Below are 26,446 nucleotides of genomic sequence, written 5' to 3'. Positions count from 1 at the left end.
CCTCCTGCAGCCCCCCGATCTCCCCACGCCCCCCCAGGATCGACCCCCCCGGCCCCCTCCCTCCCCTCATCCCCCCTAATCCCCCCCTCATCCTGCCCCGACCCCCCTCCGACCCCACCCCTGACCCCCCCCGGACCCTCCCCAGCCCCCCGATTCCCCCCCGACCCCCTCCAGACCCCCCCGACCCCTATGGACCCCCCCCCCAGCCCCCTCTGACCCCTTCATCACACCCCCAACCCCCTCCAGACCCCCCCAGCCCCCCTGAACCTCCCCTGACCCCCCCGGCCCCTCTGGACCTTCCCCTCGGGGCCCCCCCGAACCCCTTATTCCCCCCCCGACCCCCTCGAACCCTCCCCAGCCCCCCCAGAACCCCCCCCCCCAAGGACAGGCTCGACCCCCGGGAGCCACCACAGCATTTATTGTCCCCTGTCCCCCCCCCCCCAGAGCTGCGGGTGGGGGGCACAGGGGACACCGTCCTGGGGGGACACAGGGGACAGCAGCCCGGGGGGGGGGCACACCCCTGGGTGCCCATTCTCCCCGCCCCCCCCCCCCCGGTGCCCCCCTGTCCCTACACGTGGGTTTCCTGCAGCAGCTGCTCGGTGGCACCGCAGAGCTCAGGGGGGGCCCGGGCCCTGCAGCCCCCCCGGGCTGCCTGCACCAGCAGCACCGGGGGGGCCTCGGCACCCTGGGGACCCCTGAGGACCTGCAGGAAGAGGAGGGGGCTTGAGGAGGCTGGAGGGGGGGGGGGGGGGGGTTGGGGAGGGGGATTTTGAAGGGGGGGGGGGGGGGGGGCTCACCTTGGCGGGGTGCTCGCCCGGGGGGGTGGTGGCCCCCGCCGGGGACACCGAGGACGTCTGCTTCGTGATGTCCCACCACAGCACCCCCGGGGGCAGCCGTGCCCGCTTGGTGGGCCCTGGGGGGGGGGGGGGGGGCACTGTGGAGAGGGGTGCGGGGTGGGGGGCAACGTGGGCCCCCCCCCCCCCCCCCGTGTCCCCCCCCGGCCTCACCCGCCAGGTAGCTGAGCAGCACCCCCACCAGCACGGTGCAGAGCGTCCCCAGCGCCCCGTAGTACAGGTAGGAGATGGCGTAGAAGTCGCCCACCACGGCCGGCCTGCAACGGGGGGGGGGGGGGGGGGGGGGGCGGTGACACCGCCCCGGTGACGTCACGAGGCGGGGTGACGTCACCAGGAGAGTGGTGTGACGTCACCAGGAGTGTGGTGTGATGTCAGAAGGGATGAAGGAGGGGGAGGGCACGGTGAACAGGGCGAAAGTGTGATGTCACAAGGAACAAGGGCAGCGGCGTGATGTCACAGCGGACAAGGAAAGCGCTGTGACATCACAATGAGCAAGGAAAGCGCTGTGACGTCACTATGAACAAGGCCAGCAGCGTGACGTCACCATGCCCAGGGCCAGCAGTGTGACGTCACAACGCACAAAGAAAGCAGCGTGACATCGCTGTGAACAAGGCCAGCAGCGTGACGTCACCGTGAACACGGACAGCAATGTGACGTCACTGTGAACAAGGCCAGCAGTGTGACGTCACAATGCACGACACCAGCAATATGACGTCACAACGGACAACGCCAGCAGTATGACGTCACAACGCGCAACGCCGGCAGTATGACATCACGACGCACACGGACAGCGGTGTCCCTACGGCCGTGCACCCCCCCCCCACCCCCCCCCCCCCTCACCGTGCGGGGGCCGGGGCCGGGCGGCGGGGGGGCAGCGTCCCCAGCAGCAGCGGGGTGCGGTCGGTGCCGGCGGTGCGGTTGTAGAGCGGGCAGCGGGCTCCGGAGGCGGGCAGCACGCCCGAGGCGGCGGCGCTGGGCGGGTAGAGGCTGCCCCCCACCGCCACCCACAGCGAGAGCGCCAGGCCGGCGCCCAGGCCCCCGAACACCCCCTGGGCGAGGAGCAGGGGGTCCGCATGGCATCGGGACCCCCGGCACCGGGACCCCCCACCCCGTTACCCCGCCCCGCACTCACGGCCGTGGTGCACGCCGGCACGAACATGCCCAGGACGAAGGCTCCCAGCAGCGGGCCGCTGATCACCCCCATGACGGTGAAGGAGCCCTGGATGGGGACGGGGACGGCGCTCGGGGTGGCCCCACGGCCCTCGAGGGCTCTCCGGCCACCAGCGGTGCGTGGCGGGTCCGTGCGCGGCTGGGCAGAGCCGGCGGGATGGGGAGAAAGGGCCGGGGGGGGGGGATCAGCGCCGGGCAGGATCTGACCCCCCCGGCTGGGCTCACCTGCAGCACGCCGCCGCCCAGCAGCGAGGCCAGGGCTGCCACCGTGATGCAGGCGGTGCCGTAGATCAGCGCTGCGGGGAGAGCAGGGGGCTCAGGGGGGCAGTTGTGGCACGGCACAGCACGGCATGGTGCAGCATGGCATGGCACAGGGTACCGTGGCACGGCACGGCATGGCGCAGTGCAGTGCAGCACAGCATTGCATGGCACGGTGCGGCACAGCATGACATGGCACGGCACAGAATGGCACAGCACAGCATTGCACGGCACAGCACGGCACGGCACAGCACGGCATGGCACAGCACGGCATGGCACAGCACAGCATGGTGCGGCACGGCACAGTACAGGGTACCGTGGCACAGCACTGCATGGCACAGCACAGAACGGCACGGCACGGCATGGCATGGCACGGCACGGCATTGCATGGCACGGCACAGAATGGCACGGCACGGCATGGCATTGCATGGCACAACACAGAATGGCACGGCACGGCATGGCACGGCACAGCGTGGCACGGCACAGCGCGGTGCAGCACGGCACAGGGCAGGCTGCACAGCACAGCGCGGTGCAGCACAGCACTGCATGGCACGGCACAGCGTGGCACAGCATAGTGCAGCGTGGCACGATGTGGCACAGCATGGCACGGCACGTTGCAGTGCAGGGAGACGTAGCGTGGCACAGAACGGGTTGCACGGCACGGTGCAGCACGGCACGGCATGGCATGGCACAGAACAGCATGGCACAGCCCAGGATGGGGCAGCACAGCATGGCAGGGGGCAGCACAGCACGGCATGGCATGGCACAGCGCACCACGGCACGTTGTTGTGCAGCATGGCACGGCCCAGGATGGGGTGGCACGGCACGGCACGGCACAGCACGGCTCAGGGCGGCCCGGCCGTGTGCCGGGACCCGTCCCCACTCACACAGCCCCTTGGAGACCAGCGTCAGCCTCCGCGGTGACAGCGCGGGCATGCGGGGCTTCACCAGGTCCTCCACGGTGACGGCGGCCATGGCGTTGATGCTGGTGGAGGCCGTGCTGGGGGGGGGTGCGGGGGGGGGGCAGCGCTCAGCCCCGCACCGCACCGGGGGGGCAGTGCCGGGGCCACCCCTTCCTTGGGGCCACTGCGGTCCCCAAGCGGCCTCACCTCAGGGTCCCGCTGTAGGCGCAGGCCAGGAACAGCCCCGGCACCCCCGGGGACGTCTGGAAGATGTCGAGGACCAGGTAGGGCATGTACTGGGGGGCACAGGCGTGTCGGGGGGCAGGCGGGACCCCCGTCCTCGCCCACCCCTGCTGCTGTCCCCATCCCGGTCCCCTCCCCGGTCCCCTTCCCACCTGGCCGCCCTCAGCCGGGCGCTCGAGAGGCCGGATCCGGCGCAATCATACCTGGTCCGGGGCCGAGATGTAGCCGGCCAGGAGGGGGTCGCAGTCCTTGTAGAGCGCAAACATCACAAGGCCACAGGCCACCGCGCTGGAGACGATGCAGAAGAGCCCCACTTGATTGACCAGCAGCGCTCTGCGGGCACGGCGAGAGATCACAGCACGGCCCGGCGGGGCTGGGGGGGCCAGGCAGGACCCGGGCGGGGGGGGTCAGGATCTGGGCAGGGGCCATGCAAGGGTGCGGGGTCTGTGCGGGGTCTTTGGAGGAGCGCAGGCCCCATGCGGGGTCCATGCAAGGGCGCAGGGTCCACATGGAGATGGAGGATCTGTGCGCGGGCTCCCCCCACCCCAACCACAGCCCCTCGCCCCCCCCCCCCCGGCACCGTCCCAAGCCGGGGGCCGGGCCCCGCAGCCCCCAGCCTCACATCCTCGCCTCCCTCTCGCTCCTGCAGGCCACGTAGCGCTGGACCTGCGCCTGGTTCACGCCGTACATGGAGAGCCAGAGCAGCGTGCCGCCCAGCACGAAGCTCCAGAAGGTGTAGCGGCTCCGCGGGTCGGGGTTGAAGCTGGGCACAGCACCGGGGGCCGAGGGTGAGCCGGGGCAGCCCGGGCACCCCAGCACCCGGGGCAGGTGGTGGTAGTGGGGAAACGCGGGGACTCACTCGCCAAAGTTCACCCTGGAGCCGTTGGCGGCGATGGCCAGGACCCTGGCGGGGCCCCCCGCCAGCAGCAGCCCCCGGATGATGACGGCGATGAAGCCGGAGAGCATCACGAAGACCTGGAAGACGTCCGTCCAGATGACAGCCTTCATCCCGCCCTGCGCCCGAGGGACACCCGGTGAGCGCCGGCACCCAGGACACCCAGGGACCCCCCGGAACCCCCTGGGACCCCCGCTCCACACGCACTATGGTGGTGTAGAAGGTGCAGATGGCTCCGGTGGAGAGCAGCGATGCCCAGATGTCCAAGCCGGTCACTAAAGGAGAAACGAGGGTGCTGAGCAGCATGAAAAATTTGGGGTGGAAAGGGGCTGAGCTGTCCCCCCGTGGGGACAGGGACACGTGGATGCCGTCCCCATGTCCCCACCGTACCTTGGTTGAGGATCAGGGCGGGGGCGTAGATGACAATCCCCGTGTACAGCACCTGCGGGGATGGGGGGGGGGGGTCAGGGCCAGCACCCCATCCTGCGCCGGTGCCCGCTGTGCCCGCGGGGCCGGGGACACGGCGTGCCGGTGCCGCCCAGGCGCAGCGTGCGGGCGCTGGGAAAACACTCGGCTTTCCATTCCAAACAGGCTCCCCGCGGGGCTGCGCTCGCTTTGAGCCGTGGAAAACACGAGCACGGGAACGAGGGGGCTCCAGGGGCCAAAAGCACCGTGAGCACGGCTGGGACCCCGCATCCCTGTCCCCCCCTCCGTGTCCCCCCCGGCCCCCCCGGGGACGCACCGTGGCCGCTATGTACTGCACGGTGCCGCAGAGCCGCACGCGCCTGCTGAAGCGCCGCTCCAGGTACTGGGGACAAGGATGGGGACCGTGTCGGGGACGCCTGCCAGGTCCCAACCGCGGGCAGGATGCGGCCCCCGGCCCCCACCTCGTAGGTGCTGGTGAGCCCCAGGCGGTAGAAGACGGGCAGGAAGAGGTGGGCGGTGAGCAGGGTGTTGAGCAGCTGCCCCAGGCACATCCAGAGGAACTTGGAGCCGTAGCGGTACGCCTCGGCCGGCACCCCCAGCACCTGGATGGCCGACATGAAGCTGGCCGAGAGCGAGAGCCCCACCGGCACCGCCGCCATCCGCCGGCCGCCCGTGAAGAAATCCTCCGAGGTCTTCTGGCCGCCCTTGGAGAGGCCGTGGAAGAGCCCGATGCCCGTGGAGACCAGCAGCATCAGCCCGAAGACCCCGTAGTCCCAAAGGCTGAAGGTGAGGGGCTCCGGCACCCACACCTCCAGGCTCTCCGTCGGGGCCAGCGTGGCGGCTGCAGGGGGGGGACAGCCCCCACCGGGCACCTGCACGCACACGGGGACGTGGAGCGAGGACGGGGACACGCGGCCGGGACAGGGCACGGCGGTCCTGGTGCGTCCAGGAGCAGCCAAACTGGAGCGGGAGAAAACCTGGGGCAATTATCGAGGTTTAAGGCAAGCGTGAAGCACAACATCGCCGCGGCCCTGACCCCGACCCCGTCCCCATCCCGGCGAGGGCTGCGCAAAGGGGTCAGCCCCGGCTCAGCAAGGAGAGCACCCCAAATACCTCCGGAGCCAAGGCACGCAGGGGGATGAGCGCCGCACTCCCCGGTCCTACCCGCGCCCGAGCGAGTCGGCCGCGCGTCGTCCTGCACCCGAAGGACGCGGCCGGGACGCAGCAATCCCCCGAACCCAGCGCAAACAGGAGGAGGGGCTTTGCCTGAGCACCAGTTATCTCCAGACGGGGACAAAACAAACCCAAGCTAAACCTTTACCCAGCAAAAGCACCTTCCTCGCCGGCAGCTCCCCCAAGGACTTGGCCAGGATCCGGCCGGCACGGGGCTGAGCGCCGAGGCTGCCGCGGGCTCGGCGGGCGCTGCTGTGCCGGAGGGGCGAGGGGCTGGCCACGGGGCCAGGCAGGAGGCAGGATTAGGCACCGGGGAGGGACGTGGAGCCGGCGGGGGCCGTGGTGATAACCCCTTCCCTGCCACCCACCCAGGTCCCGGCCACTCAGCACCGCGACGTGCGGGATCCGGCCCTGAGTCCAAGGCCAAGCGCTGGTGGCCTGAGCGGGGGGACCGGGGCGGGGGGTGGCTCTGCCCGCTGGGGTGCAGGAACATCAGGTCTGGTCCAGCTTCCTCGTTCCCAGGCACAAGCACTGCTTTGTCCCACCCCGGACAGGTTGTCCCCACACCTTAAACAGCGGGGCTGTGACCCAGGAAGAGCCCCAGCCTTGGGGACAGAGCCAGGACCAGGCAACGTCCCCTCCAAGGAGCGGCTCGGTGCCACCACGGGGCAGCTCCTCGTGCCCCGGCACGGCGCAGGGTCCCTGGTCCCCAGGGTCTGGCTGCAGTGACAAAGCATCCGCGGTGGCCTTGTCCCCAGGAGGCAGGACCCTGCTCCCTGACGTGCTTTTTGAGCAGCAGAAAGGGAAAAAAAAACAACAACGAAGGGCGGCTGCTGGATGCCCCCACATCCGCCGGCGGCTGCGTGCGGAACCGCACGGCACCGGGGCTGGGCACCCAGCTCCCAAAAGGGGGGGGGGGGGCTGAGACCACCCTGGGGGGCTGCGAGCGGGGCGAGGGGGGGAGCGCAAGGTGCATGGGGACAGCGCCTCGGTCAGGGGGGCGGCATGGGACAGGATAAGGGGCAGGATGCTCAGCACCCATCCCTGCGGCACCGCGGCACTGGGTGGGATCAGCGGGGTGCCCCCGGCCAAGCGGGGTGCCCCTCTCCTCCCCTGGGCTCCTTTGGGTGGCTCCTCGGAGGCCCCCCCACCCCTCTCCCCCTCCCTCGTCAGGAAGTCCCTGGCTGCTCAGAGACGCTGTGGGCAGGAAGGAAGTCACCAAGGGGACTTTTTGGCTCTCCCTCTTTGCTCGCAGCCACCTACGCAGCCCAGAAACCCCAGCCCTGCCCAGTCCCAGCACCGGAACACGCAGCACCAGCGAGGCCACCGGGACGGTGCAGGTACCTCGGGGCACCGGGATGGCACAGGGGGGCTATTGGGGTCTGGGCAACCCACCTGGGCATGGGGATGGAGCCGCATCCTCCTCACGGTGGCCCACACCTGGGGGTGAGTGCCCATCCCTGGGCTGAGCGACGCGGAGCGGCTGTGGGAAGGGCTGGGGCCGTCCGCACGCCCTAAAACAAAACATCTGCCTGCCTCATTTTCCCCACCTGCACCCCAGGTGCGGGGCAGTGGGCAGCTGGTCCCGGCCCCAGGGATGCTGCGGGGTTTTACCCCGGGGAGAGAAGGATCCCAAAGGTCTCCTCGGGGCCCCCCCCGTGTCCTTGCAGCGCCTGCCATGGCCCCGCTGGGCGAGGAGACCCCGCTGATCGGGGAGCGCTCGTGCAGCCTCTCCTCCACCGAGCCCGGCACGCTGCAGGTGTACCTCTACCACCGGGCGCCCACCCCCCGCGCCCCCCCTGACTCAGCCGGCATCCTCACCTTCACCTTCGGCGAGTACACGGCCGAGGAGCTCTGCGTCCACGCCGCCAAAGCCTGCGGTGAGCCCCGGCCCTGCGCCTGCCGGCCTGGCACCGGCCCCGTGCGGTCACGGCCCCGGGGACAGCTCCGCTCTGCCCGTCCCCAGGCGTGCTGCCCGTCTGCCACCCCCTCTTCGCCCTGGCCACCGAGGACCTGAGCTGCTGGTACCCCCCCAACCACCTCTTCACCGTCGAGGATGCCCGCAGCCAGGTGGTGGTGTACAGGATCAGGTACGGCCTGCGGGGACGCGGCCCCTGGGGACTCTCTGGTGGCTGATAGGGGCTGTGCCGCACGGGACGTGGCCCTGAGCCCTGCCCCTCGCCCCCACCAGGTTCTTCTTCCCCAACTGGTGTGGGCTGGGGCAGTCGCACCGCTTCCAGCTGCCCAGCGACCGGGCCAGCCCCGTGCTGGACTACCCCGTCATCGATTACCTTTTTGCCCAGGTGAGCCCCCGCCGGCGTCCCCGTCCCCATCCGGAGCCAGAGCCCGGGGCAGGATGTGACTCCCGGGCACGGAGCTGGAGGGGGGCACCTCTGGGGCAGCCCTGCACAATGGGGGGTCAGCAGGGGACACGTTGATGCTCCCTTTAGCTGGGGGGGGGGGGGCACACGTTACCTGCCACAGCCTTGTGGGTGGTCTGGGGGGCTCTCGGGGCGCATCAGATCTGTGCTGGCTGCAGCCCCCGGGGTGCGTGGCCGGGGCTGGCAGGGAGCAGGGGGCTCACAGGGGGGCCCCCGCCGAGCTGCTGCCGCGTCCCCAGTCCCGCAGCGACTTCATCGAGGGCCGCGTGGAGGTGGCGCTGAGCCTGCCGAGGCAGGAGCAGTGCCTGAGCCTGGCCGTGCTGGACATGCTGCGCATCGCCAAGGAGAAGCGGCAGAGCCCCGACGAGGTCTTCAACTGCGTCAGGTGAGCGGGGACCACGGGGCTGGGGAGGGCCCGGGGTTGGAGGGGGGGGGGTTACCCTGACCTCTCCCATCGTCTCCCCCCCCCCTCCCCAGCTACAAGTCTTGCATCCCCGAGCCGCTGCGGTGCCAGATCCAGCAGCACAGCTTCCTCACCCGCAAGCGCATCCGCCGCCGCTTCAGCAAGTCCCTGCGCAGGATCGGCGGCTGCCAGGCGGACGGGCGCCACCTGAAGCTCAAGTACCTGCTGGACCTGGAGCGGCTGCAGCGGCGCTGGGCCGAGGAGAGCTTCGCCGTGCGCGGCCCCGACGCCAACATCACCATCCACGTGGCCGGCGAGAACGGCGTCTCCTGGAGCTGCGGCGGCTCCGAGGTGCCGGGGACGGGGGACGGGGGGGTTTGGGGAGGGGTGTGTGGGGGGGGGGTCTGGTCGTAGGGTGAGTTGGGGGGGGGACGCAGAGGGCAGCCCGCCGGTGTCCCCGCAGAGCCGCCAGCACTTCTGTGACTTCCCCGACATCGCCGACGTCAGCATCAAGCAGGCGAGCCGGGACGGCAGCCCCGTGGAGAACCGCATCGTCACCCTCACCAAGACGGACAACCGGGTGCTGGTGAGCTGGGGAGGGGGGTACTGGGGGAGGGACACAATATAACGGGGAGGGTTGGACGGGGGGGCTCACCTTCCCCCTGCCCTAGGAGGTGGAGTTCCCCACGCTGCAGGAAGCCCGCAGCTTCGTGGCGCTGATCGATGGCTACTACCGCCTGACGGCGGACGCCCACCACTACTTCTGCAAGGAGGTGGCCCCCCCCCCGCCTGCTGGAGGACGTGGAGAACCAGTGCCACGGGCCCATCAGGTGGGCGCTGCCCCCCCCCCCCCCCCCCCCCGCCGGCCCACGGGTGATGGGGCTCAAAGAGGGAGGGAATTATTTAGGGGGGGGAGGCACGAGCCTGGTGGGCACCGCTCCGCGTCCTGGGCGATGCTTGGGTGCCCACCAGCCTTGGGGTGTGCCATGGGGGGAGCTCCTGGGGTCAGGGTTGGGAGGGGGGGACATATCCCTGGCAGCACCCCCCCTGCTTTTCACAGCTCCGAGTTCGCCGTGAACAAGCTGAAGGCGGCGGGGGGCCGCCCGGGGCTGTTCCTGCTGCGCCGCAGCCCCCAGGACTTCGACAGCTACCTGCTGACGGTGTGCGCCGAGGTGAGACCCCCCCCCCCCCACCCCGGCACCCGCACCGGGACCGGCACCGCGCACACCCCCCCAGCCCCCCAGCACCCGGCCCGGGTGGCAACGTGGGCAGGGGAACCCGGTGCCGGCGGGGACGGTGCCACCGGGGAACCCGGTGCCGGCGGGGACGGTGCCACCGGTGGTGGCCCTTTGGGACGGGCACGTCCCCGGGGGTCCCCGCGCCGCTGAGCCCGGCTCTCGCCCCGCAGACGCGCTCCGGGCAGGACTACAAGCGCTGCCTGATCCGCAGGGACGAGGACGGGAGCTTCTGGCTGTCGGGGCTGGCCCGGCGCTTCTGCAGCCTGCGGGAGCTGCTGGGCACCTATGGGTGCTGCGGGCTGCAGGCGGAGGGCGCCCGCCTGCGCCTGGCCACGTGCTGCCCGCCCCTGCCCAAAGGTGCCCACGGCGCCGCCGCGGGGGGACGGAGGGGGCGCGCTGGCGGCGTGACGTCACGAACCGCCCTGTGACGTCACAAAGCATGCCGCGTGGCGTCACAGAGGGGCTGTGTGACGTCGCGGGGGGGGGGGGGGCTGTGTGATGTCACTGTGTGGGGGGGTTGTATGGGGTCGTAGAGCATTGTAGGCGATTGTGACGTCGTAAAATGAGCAGAGAGGGGCCGGGTGACGTCACAGAGCGGGTGGTGTGATGTCACAGCAGGCAGTGTGACATCACAGAGGGCGCTGTGACGTCACAGCAGCCCCTCACAGCCGCCCCCCCCCCCCCCAGAGAAGTCCAACCTGCTGATCGTGCGGAGCAGCTGCCCCCGGCCCCCCAGCTCCCCCTCGGCCCCGCGCCGCAGCCCCAACCAGATGACGTTCCACAAGATCGACCCCGAGAGCCTCACGCGGGTACGGCGGGATGGGGGGGGGGCGCGGGGGTTTGGGGGTGTTTGTGCGTGGGGAGGGGGGGCCCTCCCCATCCAGCACCCCCTCTCGTGGCAGGGCGAGAGCCTGGCCCAGGGCTCCTTCACCCACATCTACAAGGGCGTGAAGCGGGACCAGAAGGAGGACGAGTTCTACCAGAGCGAGGTGGTGCTCAAGGTGATGGACGGCAGCCACCGCAACTGCTCCGAGGTGAGGCGGGGTTGGGGACCCCCTGCGCCATCCCGGCCGCCCACCGTGGCCCCCCCCCCCCCACCCCCTGAGCCAGCCTCCCCTTCCCAGTCCTTCCTGGAGGCCGCCAGCATCATGAGCCAGCTGTCCCACAAGCACCTGGTCCTGCTGCACGGGGTCAGCCTCGGGAAGGAGAGTGAGTGCCCCGCGTCCCCCTCCTCTGCCACCGCCCGCGGCCGGGCACGCGTGGGACCCGGCGGCTCCGTCCGCCCGCAGGTATCATGGTGCAGGAGTACGTCAGGCACGGGCCCCTGGACCTCTACCTGAAGAAGAACCAAGGCGAGAGCAAGGTGACCACGAGCTGGAAGCTGCAGGTGGCCAAGCAGCTGGCGTACGCCCTCAACTACCTGGTGAGCTGGTGCCGGCGCCCCGCGCCCCACGCGTCCCCCCTACCTGTGTCCCACAGCTCCCATATATCCATATCCCATAGCTCCCACCCACCCACATCCCACAGCCCCCACCCATCCATATCCCATGGCTCCCACATGTCCACATCCCACAGCTCCCATATATCCACATCCCACGACTCCCACCCATCCATATCCCACAGCACCCATATATCCACATCCCACAGCCCCCACCCATCCATATCCCATAGCTCCCACATAGCCATATCCCACAGCTCCCATATATCCATATCCCACAGCTCCCACATAGCCATATCCCACAGCTCCCATACATCCATATCCCATGGCTCCCACCCACCCACATCCCACAGCCCCCACCCATCCATATCCCACGGCTCCCACATGTCCACATCCCACAGCTCCCATATATCCATATCCCATAGCTCCCACCCACCCACAGCCCCCACCCATCCATACCCCATGGCTCCCACATGTCCACATCCCACGGCTCCCATACATCCACATCCCGCGACGCCCACCCATCCGTATCCCACAGCTCCCACCCGTCCGTGCCCCACGCACCCCAGCCCCGAGCCCAGCAGCCCCAATGCAGAGCACCTGGGGGGGGTCCCCCCCTGCTGGTGCCACACGGGGGGTGCGCTGAGGGTCCCTCTCCCCTCCCAGGAGGACAAAAGGATCACCCACGGCAACGTCTCCGCCAAGAAGGTGCTGCTGACCCGGGAGGGGGACGTGGCCAGCGGCAGCCCCCCCTTCATCAAGCTCAACGACCCCGGTGTCAGCGTCACCGTCCTGGCCAAGGACCGTAAGTGCCTGCACTGAAACCGGGGTGCCACGGGCCCCCCCCCCGGTGGGTGCTGAGCAGGGGCCGTCCCCTCTCCCCAGTGCTGGTGGAGCGCATCCCCTGGGTGGCCCCCGAGTGCCTGAGCGACCCCAAGGGCCTGGCGCTCCCGGCTGACAAGTGGGGCTTCGGGGCGACCCTGTGGGAGATCTTCAGCGGTGGCAACATGCCCGTCAGCCTGCTGGAGCCGCAGAAGGTGAGGCTGCCCTGTCCTGCTGTGACCCCGTCCCTCGGTGACCCCGTCCCTCGGTGACCCCATCCCTCGGTGACCCCCTCCCGCTGTGACTCCCTCCCGCTGTGACCCCATCCTGCTGCCCTCTCACCTGCTGCCAGTCCCACTGCGGGTCCCTGAGGGATTTCTCTGCTGGCTCTGGTGGCCCAGCAACATGGTCACACTGGAAAAGGGGGGGAGATGGGTGCCCAAAAAAACAGAACCAGGGTTTTGGAGACCGTCTCCCCAGCTCCAGCACACGGTGGAGGTGGTGGCAAGGTCCAGGCGGTGCCCCCCCCCGCCGCCGTTACCTCCAACCAGCAGCCTACGGGCGCTGCTCGGGGTCCTGCAGCCCAGCACCGGGGCGCAAACCCCTTCTGTGCACCCGCAGAAGCTGCACTTCTACCAGAGCCGCCTCCAGCTGCCCGCGCCCAAGTGGACCGAGCTGGCCACGCTGATCGCGCAGTGCATGGACTACGAGCCCCGCGGGCGGCCCTGCTTCCGCGCCCTCATCCGGGACCTCAACAGCCTCATCACCTCCGGTGAGCACGGGTGGGCACGGGGATGGGCCCCAGCCCCCCCAGAGACCCCCGTCACCTCACCTCCCGTCCCCCCCCCCGCAGACTACGAGCTGCTCTCGGACCCGTCGCCCGCCGACGTGACGCTGCGGGACAGCTTCTGGGGGTACGAGCACGTGGCCGTAGGGCAGGACCCCACGCTCTTCGAGGAGCGGCACCTCAAGTACATCTCGCTGCTGGGCAAGGTGAGGGCAGAGCGACGAGGGTGGGCGCACCGGGGTCTTGGGTGTCCCCTCTTAGCTGGGCGCGAAATGCTGCTCGTGGCGGGGGGAAAGCTTGGTTGGTGCCCACGGCACCCATCTGTGCCTTCCTGTCCTGGGGGTGGCCAAGCGCCGGGGACAAGGTGGGGGGGTGCTCCGGGGCACCCTGGTGTCCCTGACCCCCTGCCCGGCCAGGGCAACTTCGGGAGCGTGGAGCTGTGCCGCTACGACCCGCTGGGCGACAGCACGGGCGAGCTGGTGGCCGTGAAGAAGCTGCAGCAGGACTCGGCCAAGGAGCTGCAGGACTTCGAGAGGGAGATCCAGATCCTGCACTCGCTGCAGCACGACTTCATCGTCAAGTACCGCGGCGTCTGCTACAGCCGGGGTGAGCGCGGGGCAGGATTGTTCCGGGGGGGGAGCAGAGGGGCCCTGGGTGCCCCCGGGGCGGCCGTAACGGGTGCGGGTGCGCAGGGCGGCGCGGGCTGCGGCTGGTGATGGAGTACCTGCCCAACGGCTGCCTGCGGGACTACCTGCAGAAGAACCAGCACCGCCTGGAGCACAGGAGCCTGCTGCTCTACGCCTGGCAGATCTGCAAGGTGGGACCGTGTCCTGTGCCCCCCCACACACCTTGGGGGCGTGGTGGCAAAGGGATTCCCCCATGTTGTGTGTGTCTGGGGGGGGTCTGGATGGGGACAGAGCGGTGCCACCGCTCACCCTGGGGGGGCACAGCCTGGGTGGTGAGCGGCTGCGTCCTGCGCAGGGCATGGAGTACCTGGGGGCACAGCGCTGCGTGCACCGCGACCTGGCCACCAGGAACATCCTGGTGGAGAGCGAGACCCACGTCAAGATCGGCGACTTCGGGCTGGCCAAGCTGCTGCCACAGGACAAGGACTACTACGTGGTGCAGGAGCCCGGCCAGAGCCCCGTCTTCTGGTGAGGGCATCGCGGTGCTGGGGGGGGGGGGGCGCAGCAGCATGGCCGGACCCAGTGCTCAGCACCCTCCCACCGGCAGGTACGCGCCCGAGTCCCTGGCTGACAACGTCTTCTCCCGAGCATCCGACATCTGGAGCTTCGGGGTGCTCCTCTACGAGCTCTTCACCTACAGCAACAAGAGCAGGAGCCCCTCGGAGGTGAGACCCCCCCGGGACCCCACCTTCCCCTGTTACCTGGCCGCTGCCTCCCCATGTTCACGGCCCCCCTGCGCCCCCCAGGAGTTCCTCCGCATGATGGGCACCGAAAAAACGGTGCAGATCATCTGCCACTTGCTGGAGCTGCTGAAGGACAACAGGCGGCTCCCGGCACCACCCGGCTGCCCCGTGGAGGTGAGACCCCCCCCCCCAGCACGGCGGGGGTCCCAGGGCAGCCCCGTGCCCCTGACGCCCCCGTCCTTGTCCCCAGGTCTACGCGCTGATGCTGAGCTGCTGGGCTTTTTTCCCCGGTGCCAGACCCACCTTCAGCGAGCTGGCGCCCAAGATCGAGGCGCTGCGGGACGGCCGCAGCAAAGCCCGCGGGTAGTTGGTGCCAGAACCCCCCAGAAACAGCGTTCTGGGGGCCCTGCTGCAGCCCCCCGGGTCCCCAGCCCCCCCACGTCCCTCCCCAGCACGATGCGCTGACGGACAGACGCACGGACGCAGCGATGCTTCGAGGGGCTTTAATGGCTGCGGTGCCGCTGCTGGTGGTTCACCTCCTGCCTGTCACCGTGCCCAGCGCAGCAGGATTTGGTCCATTTCTAATAAATTTTGGTAAATTTGGAAGCTGTCGAGAGGAGCCCACGGGAGGGGGGAATGCATGGGAAGAGGGGCCACGCACCCATGTCCCCAACTAACAGCAGCGAGCTCAACCCTCCGACGAGCCACCAGAGACTCCCCTGGGCGCGGGCGCTAGCAGAAGGGCAGCAGCTCCTGCCGGGTGCAGCCATGGGAGCAGCAGGAGCCAGCAGGACCGGGGGGGGCCACACTGGGGGGGCCGTGGCCATCGAGGCGCCCAGAGAGGTCGGCTGGAAGAGAGCGGGGAGGGGTGAGCGCACCCGTGGGGCGCCCCCCGTGTCGGGTGTCCCCGTGCTGGGGAGGGGGTCCCCGCGCTCAGCACTCACCGAAGGCTGCCCGGGGGGGACGGCTCCAGCGGGTGCCCCCGCACAAGGCCACGAGGGTGCGGATGAACTCGCGCCCGCACAACCTCAGCGCCGGCTCCTCGGCGGCACCGGGGGCGGCTGCCAGCACCGCGAGGGCTGCCAGCACCCAGCAGCGCATGGCGCGCGGCGGCACGGCCCCACCGTGGGCTGGGACGGGGGTGGCTGCGCCCACGGCACCGCCGCTTATATCCCCTCCCACGGCCCTGAGCCCGGCACGTGCGTGGGGCAGCCATCTGCGGCTCAGCACGGCACGGCACGGCACAGGCTGTTCCTGGGGCTGAGCACCCCGCCAGGGCCAGAGCTGCCCCCGCCGAGGGTTATCACCGACCTTGCAGCCGCAGCCTCGTGGTGCTGGGAACGGAGCAGGGAGCGCAGGGAGCTCGGGGCTGTGCTCGCCCGTGATGTGCACCCTCAGTGGCGAGCGGACACCCCCTCGCCCGCCCCTCATCCCCCCTAAGTGCTCACCCTGCCGGGCACCCCCTACCCCAAGCCCACGCTCCCCCCAAGCTGGCCCTGTCCTACCCGTAGCCCCCCTGCCAGCCTCGCGGGCACAGTGCGGCACGTTTCCCCTGCCCTAGGAAGGCACCGGACCCCACGCCCTCCTTTCCAAAATCCACTCCTTTATTCTCCCACGGGTGCTTCGGAGCTCACCTGGCCAAAACAGGGCAGGTTCTGGGGCAAAACCAGGCAGAATCCGGCCAGGAGAAGGGGGAGCCCTGGTGGCACTCAGCAGCCACAGTCCGGAGCTCAGCACCGCAGCTGCCGCAGCAGAGCCGCGGGCCAGCCCCACGCCAGCGTTCCTCAGACCCCTCGCTCACGGCAGTGGCATCGAGCAGCAGCAGCGGCACCGTCGCGTCCTGGTGCCTCCCAGACGCCGAGCACCCTAGGAGAAAATCACCTTCCTCCCGCAGCTCAGATGGGGCTCGTGGATGGCCTGCCACATCGCGGCCGTCTCGTAGGACACGAAGCGGTGCACCACCAGCAGCTCCCGGTAGTAGCAGGGGTCGAAGGAGTCCCTGTTGTGGGGGACGTAGATGCCCCCGATCCGGATGCCATTGTGGGAAGCGGGGCGCAGCCCTGCCTTCCTCAGGCACATGCCCAGGTAGGCGTCGTCGATGGGGAAGAGGTCGATGCTCTGGGATTTGCGGTAGATGACGCGGGCGGTGAAGCCGGACATGAGCATCCCGCCACCGCTGCAGTAGGGCGGGTACAGCCCCGAGGGCATCAGCTGCTTGGGCACGAAGTACTTGCTGCCCCTATCCCGGATGGGCCCCGTGTTGACTAAGAGGTAGCCCACCATCAGGTGCTGGTTGCCCTGGGAGGTCTTTATGAAGCGAACCACGTTGTCCGTGTTGACGAAGACGTCGTCGTCCCCATTGAAGACGAAGTGGACGCCGGGGCAGTGCTGCTCCAGCCAGGCGTGGAAGAGCACCTGCTTCAGCGTCAGGTTGAAGGTGTCGCTGAAGGCCCACCGCAGCACGTCCCTGTGCTCCCGCTGCTCCGGGTGCCTGCTGCCAGGATCCGGCCAGCCCCATCCCAGCACCCAGCTCGGACCCCCCCCCCCCCAGGGCACTGCAAAGAGCTGTGAGTCCCCCCCCCCCCCCCAAACCCCCCCAAGTCTCCCGGTACCTTCCCACAGAGCCGGCCCCAAGCCATCCTGGTGCCTGCCGGGGAGCGTTATGGTGCAATTACCCCACTGCATCGATCCTCCCCCCGCCTGGTGCCACCCATCTGCCCAGTCTGTTTGTCTGGCCGCCCGCCCGCTGCAGGTGGGGCAGCAGCACCCATGGGTGCGGGGAGGAGGCTCAGCCCCGGCTCCCCCCCAGCGCTGGAGCCCCCCCGGGTGGGCTGCTCAGCACCCCAGCCCCGTCCCCGAGGAGCAGCCCAGGGGCTCCGGGGATGGGCGTCGCGGCGTGGCGCAGGTGGGAGGCGGATATTAGAAAATAAAGTGTTTAATAAAAGAGCAGTTCCTGCTCCCTTCACAGCACGGGGGGGGGCGGCGGGGGTCCGTCCGCCGGGCAGCAGGAGACGACGCGGTTACAGCCACGGGGGTGGGGGGGAGGAAGAGGAGGAGGAGGAGGAAGAGGAGGGGGGCACCCCCTCCCCGCCAGCCTCCATCCAGTGTTTTGAGTTCACACAACCAAGGGGGAAGCCCCGGGGGGGGGGCTCGGAGGCTCCAGCGGGAGGCAGCTCAGGACCCCGCCAGGTAGATCCCTGCAGGGAAAGGCAGTGAGGGGGAGGCTGCAAGGATGGGGGGCACGAGCCTGCCAGGCTGAGCATCGCTGGGGGGCACCGGCCGGAGAGGGGGGGGGATGGAGCTCGGGGGGGCAGGGAGGGGACTTTGGGCACCGTGGGGAAGGGACCCCGTGCGCCCCAGGGCTGTAGGGGACAGGGAAGGGACCCCGTGCACCCCAGGACAATAGGGAATGGGGAAAGGACCCCATGCACCGTGGGGCTGTAGGGGACAGGGAAGGGACCCCGTGTGCCCCAGGACAATAGGGGATGGGGAAAAGGCCCCGTGCACCTCAGAGCTCTAGGGGACAAGGAAGGGACCCCATGCACCCCAGGACCATAGGGAATGGGGAAAGGACCCCATGCACCTCAGAGCTGTAGGGGACAGGGGAGGGACCCCGTGCACCCTGGGGAGCAGGGAAGGGACCCCCTCCATGCAAGACAAGGCAAGGAACCCGCGCTTATAGGGCCCGGGCAGCCGTACCCGTAGCAAACCTCTTCTTGACCAGCGACATGCGGTAGCCGGCGCTCGCCAGCTCCACCTCGACGCCCGACAGCGTGCTGCCCTCGCTGCTGAACTGGGCCGCCACGGGGCTGGGCTTGCTGGGCCCGCAGAGGGGCTCCCAGCTGGCCGAGAGCCGGCCGCTGCCTGGGGGGGGACAGCGCAGGAGGTGGGGGACCCGTCCGTGTGCCCACGGAGCGGGGGGGACGAGCCCGGGGCAGCCCAGCAAGGGGATGGATCCAGACCCTGCAAGAAGTAGGGGGGGGGGGCGCAGCCTCACCTCCCTGCCCCGGCGCTCCGGGGACATCCAGCAGCTTCCAGAGCAGCCTCTTCTCCTCCAGGTTCCTGCCGGGACACGTCCCCAAGTCCCTGACCACCCAGCTCCGTCCCCACCAGCCCCACATCCCCGCCACCCCTACCCGTTTCCCAAGCCCAGGGTCCCCCCGTCCTCCCCACCCCGGGGGTCCCCGTGTCCCCCCCCCGCCCCCCCTTTACCAGCTGGCAGCCGGCTGCAGCCGCACGTTGGTGACGGGCTCGTCCAGGGGCAGCAGGACGTGGACGTTGGCGAGGGGCACGGGCAGGGCGAGGGCGCCGGCGTTGTAGCCGTAGTCGACGCTGACCCGCGTGGCGCCCGGCGAGCAGTCCCAGCGCACGCACAGCCGCAGCGGCGCCGAGCTGGGACCCAGCCGGGAGAACTGGGGTGGGGGGGAGGCAAAACGGGGGGTTGGGGGGGCTCAGGAGGGGTGCCGGGACCCAGCCGTTGGGGTGCTGGACCCCCGTGGTCGCCCCGCGCCGGGCTCACCTGGTACTTGAGCAGAGCCACGTTGTAGTAGGACGCGGCCGGGCTCTGCTCCGCCTGCTTCTGCAGGTGCCCCGTCAGCGCGGCCATGTTCAGCCAGAAATCCTTGGTGCTGGGGTCGCTCTGCGACGGGTCGCTGCGGGGACGGGGGCGACGGCGGCGAGAAGCATGGGGACGCCACCGCCTCCTCACCCCGGGGACACGGGCACCCCGAAACCCAGCACCCCCGGCTCCCAGGGCGCAGCACCCCACGTGCCCCAACACCAGCGCCCCACTGCTGCACCCACCGGCTGCTGGGGGCACCCAGGACCTCCCAGGGAACCAGGCACCCCCCGCACCCCAAAACCAGCTCCCCATCACCACATTCACCACCCTCCCAGGCTGCCTGCTGGCCCCCCCCCCAGCACCCTGAGCGCCCCAGCACCAGCTCCCCATCACCGCACCCACCGGCACCCCGTGCGCCCGCTCTGCCCCCCCCACCCATCCCCAGCCCGTGCCACGGTGCCACCGCGTCCCCTTGTCCCCGCACCTGTAGAGCAGCTCGGCGTTGGGCAGGAACTGCTCGATGGCGCCGGTGTTGAGCAGGCGGAAGCTGAGCACGGGGGGGGCCATGCCCCCGCTGAAGACGCGGACGATGCCGGCGGGGAAGGACATGGTGAGCTCCCCCGTCACCTTCACCAGGCAGCTGCCGGGGACAGGCAGGGATCAGCGGCCGGCCCCGGCAGCCCGGGGGGGGGGCCTGACCCTGGGGAAAAAGGGGTGGTGGGGGGGGGGGGGGGGGGGTCCCATCCTGGTGCCCCCGTACCTGTCGGCATCGCGCCCCTTGAAGTACGCGTGCACGTACTCGGTGAAGGCGGTGGCCACGGGGAGCGCGTCCTGCGAGCCCAGCACCACGGGGCTGGGGCCCCGCGATATCCCTGGGGGAGGGCGTGCAGACCCCATCAGCGCCCAGCAGGTCCCATTCCTGTGTGTCCCCCCCCCCCCTTCAATAGGGACCCCCCCCGGACCCACCGAGCGCCGGCTGGCAGACGGCGAAGAAGCCGCGCTCGCCCAGGCTGGCGGGCGCCGAGTGCGAGGGGCCGCAGCTCCACGAGGGCGAGGGGCTGAGCGAGCGCGACTGCGGGCAGAGGGGGTGTCGGGGGGGGCTGGGGGGGGGGGGTCCTGCCCCCCAAACCCCGCTTTCCCCCCCACCTCCCCACGCACCAGGTCGGTGTTGCTGCCCGCAGCCGGGCCGGCCGCCGGCCGCTTCGTCCGGGAACGGCGAGGGGGGGCCACCAGCGGGACCTCGCGGGGGGCGGCGGCGGCGGGGCGGGGGTCTGGGGGGCATAAAGGGGGGGGGCACAGAGGGGCAGAGACATCCACGGGGGGGGGTGGTCATGGGGGGGTCAGCAGCGCAGTGAGTTTGGCGGGGGTCAGCCCCAGCCCTCGGGCACGATTTGGGGGGGGCAGAGCTAAGGGTGATTTGGGGGGGGGGGCAGAGCTAAGGGTGATTTGGGGGGGCAGAGATCAGGATAATCTGGGGGGGGGGACAGAGCTAAGGGTAAAGCTCCCTTGGAGCCCCTCACTCACCTGGCTCAGGCTGCAGAGGGGGGGCCCCCGGTGTGTCCCCCTCGGGCATCCCCGTCCCCGACCCCTGGCAGCTCCACGGGGAGGGGCTGGAGGACTCCCCCCCGCTGGGGGGGGCCGGGGAGGAGGAGGAGGACGAGGCCGAGTTGGAGGAAGGTCGGGGCTGCGGGGGCCGGTCCCCGGGGGGGCTGCGGGGCCGCAGCCAGGGCGGGGGCTCCCCGAAAGGGTCGGGAGAGGGGGGCTGGGGGGGGGCCGTGCCGCGGGGGCGTCCCCGGGGCGCCGTCCCCCCCCCGTCCTCCTCCCAGAGCCCCTCGACCCCGGGGCCGCTGAAGACGGCGAAGCCGGGCAGCTCGGGCAGGCGCCCCCCGGGGCTGCGGGGCCGCGGCGGGGGGGGGTCCGGCTGCGCCCCCCGCTTGGGGTGGGGGCTCTGCGGCGTCCCCGGCTGCGGCGTCCACGGCCTCGAGTCCGGGGAGGGGACGGGAGCGGGGTGCGAGGGCGAGTCCAAGCCCGAGTCCTCCACGTTCTCCGGGGAGGAGGAGGAGAAGGGCGAGGAGGAGGAAGTCAGGACGTAGGCGCGGGGGGCTGCGGGAAGACCCCCGTATCAGAGCGCTGCGGGGGGGTGGGGGGGGGGGGGGAGCTCCCACATGTTGGGGTCCCCCCGGCCCCCCCCCATACCCCAAAACCTCACCCGGGAAATCCTCCGCTTCGAAGGCTGACTCCAGGGGGGGCCCGAAGAGCGCGGCGGGGGGCACCGTGTCCGGCAGGGCTTTGCTGGGGGGACGGAGCGGGGGGGGCTCAGGACCTAGAGGGGGGGCTCAGGACCTAGAGGGGGGGCTCAGGAACCCCCAGCCTTCCCCCAGTGCCTCCCCAACCCCGTACCTGGTCGCCTGCGCCGCCGGGCGCCCCCTCCCTGCGCTGTCACCTGCACGGAGAGGGGACGCGTTTGGGGACCCGGAGCCACCGCCCCCCGCCCCGTGCCCCCCCCCCCCGGCCCCCCAGCACGGCCTCACCTGCCACCAGCGTCCCCTCGGGGTCGGCAGCAGTGCTCGGGGCCGGGGCCAGAGCCGCCACGTGCCCTGGGGACGGACGGGGACGGGCAGCGTTAGGGGACACGGGGACGGGGGACACGGAGCCCGGCCGGACCCCGAAGCCCCGGGGGGGGGTCACTTACGGGATGACTGCCGCTTGACGGTGCCCTGCAAGACACGGGGGTGCGGCGTTAGTCCTGGTATAGCCCCCCTCCCCTCCACCGTGTCCCCCCACCCCGAGCCTCACCCCGACACCGGGGGGCAGGATGAGGTTTCCCACGGTGGCCTTGAGCTGCTCCACGGTGGCCTCGGCGCTGCCGCCGGCCCCCCGGGGCTGCACGGGCTTGATGTGGACGTAAAACTTGCGGGGCTCGTCCTCGTCGTAGTCCGAGTCGCTGGAGGAGCAGCCGTGGTTCTCCGCCTCGCCTGAGCCCCCCCCGGTCAAGGCAACACCCCCAGCTCGGGCACCCCAAAACCCCCAAACCCCCCCCCCCCTCCCCCCAGGACGGCACAAGGATATCGTGGGGCAGGTCCGGGCGCACGCTGAATCCGTCCTCGTCCACCTCCGGGCAGGCCTGTGGGGGGGGGCGGGGGGGGCTCAGAGGGGTGCTGGCTCCCCAGTCCTCCCAGTCCACCCAGTATGGCATGGGTTGGGGAAGGAGCCGGCACCGCTCGTCGGGCCACTCACCGCATCGGCGTCTGGGGACTCCCTGGGGAGATGGCAGCAGAGTTAAGACCCGAAATGGGGATGGGGTGGGTGGGATGGAGAGGATGGGATGGGGACGGGATGCAGGGGATGGGACGGGGTGGAATTATATGGGATGGGATGCAGGGGGTGGGACGAGATGGGATGGGATGCAATATAGGGGATGGGATGGGAAGCAGCGGGTGGGACGGAGAGGATGACATGGGATCCAGGGGATGGGATGGAAAGGATGGGATGGGACAAGATGGGATGATATGGGATAGGATAGAGAGGATGGGATGGGATGATATGGGATAGGATGCAGAGGATGGGATGGGATGGGATGAGATGGGACGGAGAGGAGAGGACAGAAGGGGATGCAAGGGATGGGACGGGACGGGATAGAGGGGATTGGGCTGGAGGGGACGGAGTGGTACGGGACGGGACAGGGTGGGATGATACGGGGTGGGGACGAGAGGGTGGGATGGGAATATCTCACCCAGCATCACGCTCCCTCTCCTTGCGGCTCAGCCCAGGGATGCGGAAGGCTTTGCTGCGGCTCCTTTTGGGCCCTGGGGGGGCACAGAGCAGTGAGCAGCCCCCCCCCGGGGACCCCTCCCCTCACCCCCCCCCCTCCCCCGGGCGTGGGGCTGAGCAGGGGGCAGACGTACTTGCCTTCCTGCGCTGGAGCCAGCCGGTACTCGTCGAAATCCAGCACGCCTGCGAGCAAAAGGGGGGGGTCGGAACAGCTCGGCGGCTCCCCCCTCGTACAAAGTGCCCCCCCCCCCCCCCCCCCAGGCTGCTGCCCACGACCTCACCTGGTCGCTCCCGCCCCGTGCCCTTGCTCTCGGCAAACCTCCGCAGCAGCATCTCGGTGCCGATGTTCTCCACGTTTTGCTTGAACTCCTCGTGCACCTGCAGAGCGGAGGTGGTGGCATGGGGGGGGGGGGGGGGACACGACACACCGAATGACACGGGGGGGGGACACACGGGGCTGGCGGTGTCCCCCCCCGGGGCCTCACCTGCCCGATCTGGACGTGGGTGTCCTCCACCGAGTGCGAGTAGGAGCCGATGAGGCCCTTCATGTGGCGCAGGTGGGCTTCCTCCACCTCCTGGAAGCGCTGGGGGAAGGAGAAGGGGGCGATGTCCCCAGGGGCTGGCGTGTCCCCAAGGACCAGAGTGTCCCCAAGGGCTGGCACGTCCCCAGGGGCTGGCGAGTCCCCAAGGACCGGAGTGTCCCCAGGGGTCTGGCGTGTCCCCAGGCAGGGGTACCCAACCAGGGTGCCACGTCCCCAAGCGCCACCATCCCCACGGAAGCGCGCCCGGCCACTTGGGCGCGTCCCCAAGGTTGGGTGGCCCGACCGTGGCAGGTGGCACGTCCCCGAGGACGGGTCCCCGAGGACGGGTCCCCCGCGGGGAGCCGCACCATGGCCGAATCCAGCATCCTCTGCTCGAAGTCGGCGCGGGCGGCGTTGTACTTGTCCACGGCGCGCCGCAGCGCCTCGCCCGCCTTCCTCGACTTCAGCTCCGCCTGCGGGGCGACGCGGCGGGCGTCAGCCCCCCCCCGGCTGACACAGAGGGGACAATTTTTTTTGGGGGGGGGGGGACACCCCCGTGGTGTCACCTTGTCGATCTCCTTCTGGCTGGTGCCCTCCTTGCGCAGCCGCTCGTACTCCTGGCACTTGCTGTGGTAGCTCTCCTTGGACTTGGGCAGCAGCTGGGCCACCCCGTGCAGGAGCTGCACGGCCTCCAGCGTGCCCGCCGCCTCCTCCTTCGACTTGGGGGGGGGGGAGAAATAAATGAAATAAACCCAATAAACCCGGGGTTGGGTGAGGGGGGGGGTGCTGGGGGGGGGGGGCAGCGGCACCTTCTTGTGCACCCGGCCCTGCTCCTCGCCGTAGCGCGAGATCTCCTTGATGAGCTCGTGGAGCTTCTTCATCAGCTCCAGGTGGCACAGGGCCAGCTTGTCCGAGGAGATGCGGAACACCTCCCAGAGCGGCGCGAAGGTCCTGGAGGGGGGGGGGGGCAAAAAAAAATACGGCTCAGCAGGGCCCCCCCCAAAAAAAAATCCTCCCCCTCCTTCCCCGCGCCACCCTCGGGTGCGCGCGCTCACCCCAGCTGCGTGCCGTTGGTGGCCATCTTCGACAGCTTCACCATGGCCTTGGCGTAGTTCTCCTCGATGGCGGCCCTGGGGGGGGGGGTGTTATTTTTTTGGGGGGGGGGGACACCTTGGGACACCCCCCCCCCAGCACCTCGGGGGGTCCCACGCGTTGCCCCCCCCCTCTCCCCGGCACCTCTCGCGCACGAAGTCGGCCAGCTCCTTGGTGGAGATCTGCGCGTGCTTCATGTTGTGGTAGAGCACGTCGAAGCCGTGGTTCTTTTCGCCCTGGGGGGGGGCAGAAAAAATAATATGTGCCCCCCCCCCCCCCCAAAAAAAAAAAAAAAGTGCCAGCACCCCCAGTTTGGGGAGGGGGGGGGGGGGGACGGGGCTGCGGGGCACCCCCAGGAGCCGCGCCACGGGGGCAGGAAGGGGGTGGGCGAGCGCTGGGCGCTATTTGGGGTGCTGGGCCCCCCCCCGATTAGCACCGGGGGGGTGGGATGAAGTGCCCCCCCCCAGCACGGTGGGTGACCCCCCCATGGGGAAATTGAGGCACGGCGGGGGGGGGGGGGGGGGCACAGCTGGCGGGGACCAGGAAGCAGCGCGGCGCCGGCAGCTTCCTCCTCTGGGGCCGGGGATTCCCGCGGCACCCATGGGTGGGGGGCACCCATGGGTGCGGGGGGGGCACCTATAGGTGGTGGTGGGGGCACCTATAAGTGGGGGGGGGGCACAAATTGGGGGGGGGGGTCCGGGCTTACCCAGAAGTGCTCGGCGAAGTAGGACATCTTGGAGGCGAGGGGGGGGGGCAGCGGCGTGGCGCGGCACCCAGCACCCTGGGGACACGGCGGTGGCCTTTATTGGGGGGGGGGGGGGGGGGTCCCAAGGGTGCCCCCCCCCCCCACTTCGTTCCCATGGGTGCCGTGGCCATGGGAACCCCGCGGGGGGGGGGCGGGGGGGGCAGCGCTGGGCCCGACACCAGATACGCAGCTCAATAATAAATGAGCGGCGGCTGCCGTGCGCCGGCGGCCCCGGCACCCTGACCCCCCCCCCAAAAAAAAAACACCCCCCCCCCGAAAAAATAACCCCCCCGTAAAACACAGCCCCCCCAAATAACCCCCCCCGGAACACCCCTCCCAAAATACCCCCCCCCAAAAATACAGCCACCTCCCCAAAACGCAGCCCCCACCCCCCCCAAAACCACAGCCCCCCCCCCCAAAAAAAGGTGCCCCCCCCACCCGGCGTGTGAAGGACCCCGTGGGGGGGTGGCGGGGGGGGGGGGCAGCACCCTGGTCCCCCCCCCCCCCCCAGGTTTGTGCCACCCCACGCACGGAGCAAAACAGGAAACCGGCTCGTTGTGCATGGCTGGGGGGGGGGCACGGTGCTGTGCCCCCCCCCGGGACGGTGCTGAGCCACCTGTGCCACGGGGGGGGGGCTCAGCGGGGCGCCCCCCCCCCGGGTTTTATTTTTGGGGGGGGGGGTTGGGGGCAGCAGTGACCTTCATGGGGGGGCCTGGGGGGGGGCTGCTCCCCACATGGGGGGGTGCGGGGGGGGGGCACGGGGGGGGGGAGTCAGCACAGGGGGGGCGCGGGGGGGGCACAAAGGGATGCCCCCCCCCCCCCGAAAAAAAAATATATAATTCTAATTAAAGGAAATAAGAATAAAAGGCGGCACCTGCGGGGGGGGGGGGTTGGGGGGGGGCGTAAATGGGGGGGGTGTGAATGGGGGGGGGGGGGGGTTGGGGGGGCTGCATAAATGGGGGGATTTTTGGGGGGGGGGGCTGCGATGAATGGGGGGGGCTGCGATAAAAAGGGGGGGGTTTGCGATAAAAGAGGGGGGGTTGCGATAAAAAGGGGGGGGGCTGCGATAAACGAGGGAGCTGCGATAAATTGGGGGGGGGGGCTGCGATAAATGGGGGGGGGGCTGCGATAAATGGGGGGGGGGCTGCGATGAAAGGGGGGGCCGCGGGGGGGGCCGCGGGGGGGGGGGCACTCACCTGCGGGGGGGCCGCCGCCGCCGCCCCCGCCCCGCTCCGGGCCGCTCCGCGCCGGGGCCGGGACCGCGCCGAGAGGGGGGGGCGCCGCAGGCCACGCCCCCTCCCGCCGCGCCGCGCCGCCATTGGGCGCCGCGCCCGGCAGCGGTTACCGCAGCCAGCGGGCGCCGCCTCTCATTGGTCGAGCCCGCCGCGGCTCCGCAC

At 70.4% G+C, this 26,446-nt stretch overlaps 5 protein-coding genes across 19 annotated transcripts; 1 reads left to right on the top strand and 4 right to left on the bottom strand.

Moving 5' to 3' along the window:
- Nucleotides 1–472: 472 nt before the first annotated feature.
- SLC5A5 (solute carrier family 5 member 5) lies at nt 473–8,535 on the bottom strand. 13 transcript variants are annotated; one of them, XM_080565906.1, is made up of 16 exons: nt 6,070–6,631; nt 5,210–5,725; nt 5,065–5,130; nt 4,713–4,764; nt 4,530–4,597; nt 4,287–4,441; nt 4,050–4,190; nt 3,631–3,760; nt 3,392–3,480; nt 3,170–3,282; nt 2,250–2,320; nt 1,987–2,073; nt 1,695–1,903; nt 1,008–1,111; nt 798–913; nt 473–703 (listed from the first exon to the last, which is right to left on the bottom strand). In XM_080565906.1, the coding sequence occupies exons 1-16, from the start codon at nt 6,412–6,414 to the stop codon at nt 569–571; spliced, it is 2,397 nt and encodes a 798-aa protein (XP_080422032.1). In that variant the 5' UTR covers nt 6,415–6,631; the 3' UTR covers nt 473–568. The 13 variants fall into 13 exon arrangements, with proteins under 13 accessions (XP_080422032.1, XP_080422034.1, XP_080422033.1 ...); XM_080565908.1 differs by having other exon boundaries at nt 485–703; nt 4,058–4,190; XM_080565907.1 differs by having other exon boundaries at nt 485–703; nt 4,050–4,441; nt 5,210–5,708; nt 6,489–6,945.
- On the top strand, nt 7,177–14,965 carry JAK3 (Janus kinase 3). The gene is given in 25 exon segments (XM_080565892.1): nt 7,177–7,261; nt 7,592–7,801; nt 7,888–8,011; nt 8,113–8,224; nt 8,542–8,687; nt 8,780–9,056; nt 9,169–9,291; nt 9,377–9,484; nt 9,486–9,535; nt 9,766–9,877; nt 10,114–10,300; nt 10,631–10,752; nt 10,846–10,977; nt 11,068–11,152; nt 11,233–11,366; nt 12,048–12,186; nt 12,267–12,418; nt 12,825–12,975; nt 13,057–13,196; nt 13,407–13,596; nt 13,683–13,807; nt 13,972–14,144; nt 14,224–14,341; nt 14,423–14,533; nt 14,610–14,965. Coding segments are annotated over 24 exon segments (3,330 nt in total). The 5' UTR covers nt 7,177–7,261; nt 7,592–7,599; the 3' UTR covers nt 14,727–14,965.
- On the bottom strand, nt 14,849–17,134 carry B3GNT3 (UDP-GlcNAc:betaGal beta-1,3-N-acetylglucosaminyltransferase 3). Its single transcript, XM_080565909.1, has 2 exons — nt 15,304–17,134; nt 14,849–15,207 (listed from the first exon to the last, which is right to left on the bottom strand). The coding sequence occupies exon 1, from the start codon at nt 17,042–17,044 to the stop codon at nt 16,226–16,228; it is 819 nt and encodes a 272-aa protein (XP_080422035.1). The 5' UTR covers nt 17,045–17,134; the 3' UTR covers nt 14,849–15,207; nt 15,304–16,225.
- On the bottom strand, nt 15,092–15,460 carry INSL3 (insulin like 3; the record flags this gene model as incomplete). Its single annotated transcript, XM_080565689.1, has 2 exons — nt 15,092–15,207; nt 15,304–15,460. 2 exons carry the CDS (start codon nt 15,458–15,460, stop codon nt 15,092–15,094), a joined length of 273 nt encoding a protein of 90 aa, XP_080421815.1.
- Nucleotides 17,135–17,278: 144 nt separating the features above from the next.
- FCHO1 (FCH and mu domain containing endocytic adaptor 1) lies at nt 17,279–26,330 on the bottom strand. 3 transcript variants are annotated; one of them, XM_080565893.1, is made up of 28 exons: nt 26,246–26,329; nt 25,011–25,085; nt 24,449–24,540; nt 24,268–24,342; nt 24,022–24,163; nt 23,779–23,931; nt 23,581–23,685; nt 23,177–23,275; nt 22,973–23,069; nt 22,830–22,874; nt 22,654–22,726; nt 22,158–22,179; nt 21,991–22,044; nt 21,717–21,896; nt 21,613–21,637; nt 21,452–21,517; nt 21,321–21,363; nt 21,130–21,212; nt 20,445–21,023; nt 20,079–20,191; nt 19,887–19,992; nt 19,681–19,792; nt 19,405–19,560; nt 18,879–19,011; nt 18,572–18,771; nt 18,357–18,421; nt 18,059–18,223; nt 17,279–17,556 (listed from the first exon to the last, which is right to left on the bottom strand). In XM_080565893.1, the coding sequence occupies exons 2-28, from the start codon at nt 25,035–25,037 to the stop codon at nt 17,534–17,536; spliced, it is 3,033 nt and encodes a 1,010-aa protein (XP_080422019.1). In that variant the 5' UTR covers nt 25,038–25,085; nt 26,246–26,329; the 3' UTR covers nt 17,279–17,533. The 3 variants fall into 3 exon arrangements, with proteins under 3 accessions (XP_080422019.1, XP_080422020.1, XP_080422021.1); XM_080565894.1 differs by lacking the exon at nt 21,452–21,517 and having other exon boundaries at nt 26,246–26,330; XM_080565895.1 differs by lacking the exons at nt 19,887–19,992; nt 20,079–20,191.
- Between the last annotated feature and the right edge of the window lie 116 nt (nt 26,331–26,446).

The sequence above is a fragment of the Anser brachyrhynchus genome (genome assembly GCF_964034855.1).
Source record: "Anser brachyrhynchus genome assembly, chromosome: 23".
Lineage (NCBI taxonomy): Eukaryota > Metazoa > Chordata > Aves > Anseriformes > Anatidae > Anser > Anser brachyrhynchus.
Note: the sequence above shows the minus strand (reverse complement) of the source record. Positions and strands in the feature narration are given on the sequence as shown.